Source organism: Thalia democratica, chromosome 7, assembly GCF_965202585.1.
Source record: "Thalia democratica chromosome 7, ktThaDemo2.hap1.1, whole genome shotgun sequence".
In the NCBI taxonomy this organism is placed as follows: Eukaryota; Metazoa; Chordata; class Thaliacea; order Salpida; family Salpidae; genus Thalia; species Thalia democratica.
The window spans coordinates 40,341,899-40,348,676 of NC_139171.1; the positions used below are offsets into that span (position 1 = coordinate 40,341,899).

A 6,778-nucleotide genomic window follows, 5' to 3' on the forward strand; every position below is an offset into this window, starting at 1 on the left:
AACGGGAGTACAAAACAAACTCATTGCTAGTGTTTGAATTGGTTTTACATTGCTAATACATATTATTTTGGTCTTGAAAAAACTATTGCGCTTAATCTGGTCGTGAATCTTAGTTTTTGTAAATGATGATCAGCTAAATGTAAGTCAGAAAATTTGATAAAAAGAAATGGGTGAGTTTTCACGTTTGAGTAGGTCTGATTACAGTAACGATCCAGAAACAAAAACTGAAAAAGTAGGTGTCTTAACGATACTGAACTGTTAAATCCTTGTGCAAAAATAACACAAAAAAAGAGTTTATAGCTTTAACAAGTCATGTAAAGCTCATTAGCATAATAACAAAAAAAAAAAACCTGCTTGTAACTGACCTACTAAGTTTTTGTACTTTTTAAAAAAGTTTTTTTTTTTATTGGTCAAATAGCCTACAAACCTGTATTTTGAAATATTTAAAAGCAACCGACGTGTAAATCAAAATTAAATGAGCACAAACTTTCGGTATAAAAGTGGAAAACTTTGAAAAAGATTATCAAAATATATACTATTGTAAGAAGGTCTTTGTAATTTTTAAAATGCAATCTAAACATTTTTTGTTATGAGAAGAGTACGATACACCTAAATATAAAGTTTACTCTACAAAGATCGATTAACGGTAAAACTATCATTCTTATATACCGAAGTAAAGCAGCTATCAAACCATTACTCGAATTTTAACAGAAGACCAACAGAAACAGGCCTAATCATGCAATACACTCTGATCAGGGTTTCCAAAACTATTTATTCTAACGCCTTTTTAGAAGAAACTTAAAAGCAATGGCTCCTCCAATAAAATTTCCTAAAAAGCTGCCATAAGACCTTTTTATTATTTTCTCTTCATCATGAACTCCTAAATATCTAGTGTGAGTTTCAATTTCCCGTAATATCTAGTGTAAATTAGAAACTATCTTTGTAATATCTAGCGTAAGCTTCAATATTAGCTTTAAATAATCCTACGACCTTTTTCTCTCATTATCATCAGCTCTAAAACATCTAGTGTAAGTTTCCAATTATGGTTTTATAGCCCCTTTTCTAGCCATGGCCCTCCCTTTGACCTCTTTTCAGCATGTCACCCTAAATTTTTGAAATGGCTCATAAGGAGGCCATCTGACAGACTTTTAAAAACCCTAATCGAAACCAATTTCGATATTAAGGACAACACAACAACAGATAATAACAAAACTATATAGGTGATGTTATAATGAATTTGTTTTTTTCAAAAGTTTAATTATTCTGGTGTTGGTCAGATCTTGTTAAAAATAAATCGGGGTTAAGCAAAGCTTTAGTTAACAAAAAAAAAGGTTTTTGGTATATTTTTATTTATGGATTCGGTAGATAACTAATCTAAAGTAAAGTTTTCACCATCGAGGTCAATCTTATTAATTAAACTTCAATCTAAATTATTATTCATGATTTTTATATTAACAATTACGGTTGCGAAATTAAGAAACACTTTAACAATAAGTTCTAATCAACAGGCGTATTTTTTTGAAGGAACAAACTTTAGTTAAGTATCCGTAAGCTTTTTCAACTAAATATTGTAAGAAGCTTACGAAAAAAACCACGGAAAAAATTAAGTGAATCATAGTAAAAAAAACGCATAATTTTGACTTAATGTAACGTTTATTTGTTAAGTCTGACATGAGTTTTTATTTTAATGTATCTGAAAAAAGCAATACTAAAATAGTAGGTTTTTGTTTATACTTTTGTTACGAAGGTACAAGAGAGATTGATTATTTCTTGGTAAAAAAATTCGTTAAATAATACAGACAAAAAAATAAGACTTTATATAAAACAAAATATTATCAAAAAACATAGTTTGGGAATGGGCTAAATTTTTCCACAATACCAAACCAACAAGAAAATTAGCAAATTGTTTAGACTTAATAGAGATGAAGTTCTATCAGTTGTAAAAAATGTCTTTTACATATAAAAAAATTCTTAATAATGATATTAGTTTATCAAAATTTTTCTAAAGAAGCTTAAATTAGATAAAAATAAAGGAATATACTTTCATGTAAAAATATCAAGCGGCAATAATAACAAACTACAAATACTTTATAGTTACGGCGGTGTATACTTCATAAATTCAAATGTATACATTGGTTCTAAAATCGCCAAGGAAAAGTTCTATTCCTCAAAGTCAGCTTAAGTACAACACTTTTTCCATAAGTAAGACTCAAACGAGTAAAACATAAACGAAAGCAGAAAAATTTATTTCCCATTTCTTATTCTACGGTTGAGAGAAAAGTTGAAAACGAGCTTTTGTAGATGTCCGAAAAATATTTGGCTTTTAACATTTGAGGTAAAGTATGTTACTAATTAATTTTTAATGAAAACTTAGTTAAATAGCCTAAGATTAACAGATAAGTTTAAAAAAGAAGTAGCCGTCAGCTATTTTTATATTTTATTTATGTATCCAAAATGATAGTTGAATTAGCACAATTGTTCATCATTAATGTTTATAATGAATACAAGGCACATGTAGTTTTAAGCATAACATTTTTTTTGTAGTCTTCCGAAGTAAATTTAAAATTTGATTATACTTTTTTGACGTAAGTAGTTTGTCATAAACAAAAATTTAAGCTTGAAGTGAAGAAAAACAAATTACAACTTTATTTAAGAATATTAGATGCAAAAATGGATTGCTCCTTAAGATTAAGGGAGTTATTGCATTTTTCTAGATATTTTGCTATCAATTTTAGATAAATTTTGTTTGAAAGCTGTAAAAACTAGTCAATGCAATAGACTCAGTATTTTAAAATATTTAAAATTAAAAAACGATTCGTAGCTTATATTTTGAAGGTTAAAAAATGTTGGCTTTAATAAGCCTTAGTAACTGATTGAAAGGGTGATAAATATTTATGCTATTTGAAAAATAACCTAATTGAATAGTTTGTTTTTCTTCATTACAACAGGCGTTAAGAACTATATAAATTTTTACTAAATCCTATATTTCATTGCAACTTATTTGAAATCCACTATATAATAGACTGGTGCCAACAACTTATATTTATACAATACATTAACTATTGTAGATCAATCAAGCTACGTTTTGAAGAAGAAAAGTAAGTAGTCTATACGATTCAATAAGAAGTTTGAAAGTTTTAAATTTATTAAAACTTTTAGAGTTAGGGACAAATTAAAATAATTTTATATAAATTCTTTATCTTATCTGCATTAACATATTGTTATATACATGTTGGCTTTTTATTCTGCATTTTTGAACATATATTAAAATATGGTAGTTAAAAAGTATGTCTAAAAGAACTAAGTTTAAATTTTTCACTTTAAAGCTATACGTTATTATTTTATATCGGACTTCAAGTTATATATTATAAGACAAGAAATTTAAACATATTTTATTAAACTAACGAAAAAAGTAGCAGAAACCAAGTTAAAATAAACTCAGTTAATCGAAAAAACTAAGAATAAAAAACTCAAAACGAAGGTAATAATAAGGACAATCACGCCAAATACCTATATGTGGACCTGTCACTAGTGTCACGTTCAAGGTACTTTTTCTCGATCAAATACTCAATTCTTCCTTTGAGAACTTTAACATCTGGCTTGAATCTGTGACTGAGTTGCTCAAGAACTTCAGCAGTCAAAATCTGGTGCTTGGCTTTCTTTTTGCCCTTCATAATCCGAACAACTGCCGCATCAATTTCAAATTTTCGATCCTGATCAACTTTTTTCTTCTCTTTTAGCCGATCCGCTTTAGTTTCACCACGTTTTGGCATACTTATCGGAATTTTCACCCTTTTGCGTTGGTGAGTAAACTGGTCATTCACTAAAAACGTGTCACTTTCAAGAACATTTTTAGAGCCAGTCAAGTTTTTCAGTAGGTTTGACCCTTTAGTGGTAAGCGGTTTAGTAAGTGATTTAAGAACGATTATGAGCAGCTTTAGGGGAATTTTAGTTTCAGTTTCAATTTGTTTCGTGGTCATTTTTTGTTGCTGGTTGAAAAGCATCAACACGATCATCTGCAAACTGTTCACTACAAGCACTTTGTCATTTGAATTCTTGGTTAATGAAAAAAATTTGACTTCACCTTCTCCACGATCGCTTAATTGGGTCAACTTCCGACCCTGAAACTTTCTGGTGTAAAAATCATCAAACAACTGAAACGAGTCAAGCAAGGCTCTTGGCAAGGTTGGCTTACACAGATCTTGTTTTGGCCACAAAGACGAAGTGAGTACAGTTACCGACAAGTCAACGGTTCCGCTTTTCTTGTTGTTACTTCTAAATTCCTCGTTAACGCCCGTAGATACTTCCAAATCTTTCAGCATTCCCTCAAACACTCTGGTCATACTAGTACCGCATCTAATTTTAAGCTTTTCTATGAGCTTCTTTTCATGATCGATTGAAGTTTTATCAGCAGTCAGCCTCTTGCTAAGGTGACCTTTGAACATTTTTTCAAAATAGTCTTTGTCGTTCATGAAATCGAAAATGGTAAGTGCTTTGTCGAATGTGTCGGACAAATCAACATCTGAACTTTGCTTGCTAACTTTTCTCAATTCCATATCAATATATATAGATAAGAATGGAGCCGTCGTTGGAAACTTGTTAATGACTTTTTCATACTCTGCGTTTACAGCTTTATTAAAGTTTTTATCACTTTTAAAGCAGTTACACAGAAACCCATCTAAACGGTCTTTCAATTTGATAAGGTTTTGAATTACAAGTGAAGCTTGCTTTTTGTCATCTTCCTTCATTATAGCAGTGCCTTTTCGGTACAGATAAGTTTTCACGCATTTAATCAACGGCTGTAAACCTTTATCTACCCTGCTCAATGTAGAGTACATACTGGTGAGATGATCTATCATATCTTTGCTCAACATATGATTAGCCCCGCTCTCACTCGAAACTATTCCATCCAAGTGATTCTCAATCAACTGTTTTTCAAGAACTTTTTGGTTTTTATCAACGCTTGCTTTGGTCGTATACATCTCATTCCTAGCTAATTCAGCTTTTATTTGATACTCGACAAACGATATGTACTCATTAGCTGAAGAAACTGCAATTTTTTCGTCGGACAGCTTTTTGTAGTGGCAAGATGATTGGTTAAGAAATGCTTGTTCAAATACGCTTTCGTACACATTTTTTTCACTCTCGTAAGAAAGCTCATTAAGCATTTTGCAAGCTGTGCTAATTGATACCAACGAACTAGCTTCAATGCGACTTTCTACTCGATGGTCTGCGATAAATTTCAGCAAAGTCGACTGCAACTTTTCTTTCACTTCATGATTGCAAACAACTAAGTCCCGAAACTTTTTTAAACCAAGATCTAAAGCTTTGTCCTTATTAGACTTCTTAGCAAGAAGATCGTTGTAGTGTAAAAATGCAGTATTAACTCTGTTCATGCAACCTTTGAAATCATTCCATTGGTATTTCAGTATTGTAAGAAAGCCATCGGCAAAAGAGCGTTGAATTTTTGGCATAACAACGGAAGTGAGGTAACTTTTAATCTCATCCGTCAACTTTTGACTAAGCTCATTACCGAAATCATAAACCATTACATAGTAACAGGCTTGGTAAATTTCACTGAGATCATTGCATTCAGTCTGCCTCTTGAAAGTTTCTTCTACAAACTTGGTCATCTTTTTGCTTGCGCCCTCCAAGTCAAAACTTTTGCGCTTGGGCTTCCAGTAGCGATCACGGAATGCTGCCAAATTCGCAGTTTTCACAATGTTTCCCAGTTCTTTGACGCTGCAAGCCATACTAACAAGTTTGTATAAAAGCTGTAAGAACTTTTCTATTTAGATTTATAAAAAGCAGTTATTACATAGACTTGTTTAAGAAATTTTTTAAATGTTAAAAAGAAAAATAAGTTAGCAGAATTTAGTAAACAAGAAGTCTCTGAATGGTGTTGTTTTAACTTTTATTAAAAATAATTGTTGTTTAAAAGTTTTAAATAATATATATAGCATTAATCATTTTACAACAAATAAAAATATATAAGTTTTATATGAGTATATAAACTAAAATAAAACTACACTTTGTCAAAGTGTGCATAAAAAATAGGTACTATTTTAGAAGTGGATTTATATTTTAAGAGTAAATACCTTTTTTGTTAAATTTTTCAAACTTGGTTATATCAAGTGAACTTAGCTTTAAAGAATAAAAATAAACCATTCATTTTTAAAGCAATTTTACAATGAAAAAATAGTTACATGATTGTAAAGTGCCCACAGAATTCTTCCTTATATAACCAATTAAACACAAACTTTAATAAACTTAAGAATCACTGATATGCACTAATCATCTGTTAAAAATTTCTTTCAAATGTACAGAGCCATACATTTACATCACCATTGAAATTTAGCAATACTTGGTACATACCAGCAATAAAACTTTAGCTTAATGGTTTCACCATCAATATTAAATTCAGATTAATAACTAAAAGTACTAGTTTTTTAAAGATAAAATAGATTTAAACATTAAATTAAACTATTTGAAAAATTCTAGTTTGAAATTAAGTAAGTCATTTTCAATTATAATAAAACTTAATATTGCTCAAAAAATATGATGAAGTTTTATTTCTTATTATAAAAATAGTAAAAGAAGTATGCATAACTTCAAATTGAAAAGAAATTAAAGCTAGCTTTTGGATCAATTGTTAATGATAACTCATGTGCAATTTTACAAATTTAAGCTATTACTACTACATACCTAGTTAAATTTACATATAGCAACAATGAAACTAAATTTAATCAAACTGCAAAGTAAATTATCAATCAAACTA

At 29.7% G+C, this 6,778-nt stretch overlaps 1 protein-coding gene across 1 annotated transcript; it reads right to left on the reverse strand.

Moving 5' to 3' along the window:
- Window positions 1-3,497: 3,497 nt before the first annotated feature.
- Window positions 3,498-5,753, reverse strand: LOC145841366 (cullin-3-like). Its single transcript, XM_082948728.1, has one exon. It carries the CDS (start codon window positions 5,751-5,753, stop codon window positions 3,498-3,500), a length of 2,256 nt encoding a protein of 751 aa, XP_082804854.1.
- Between the last annotated feature and the right edge of the window lie 1,025 nt (window positions 5,754-6,778).

Excerpts from the sequence above, each read along its gene's own strand:
- LOC145841366 (XM_082948728.1), bottom strand. The coding sequence starts at position 5,753 with ATGGCTTGCAGCGTCAAAGAACTGGGAAACATTGTGAAAACTGCGAAT.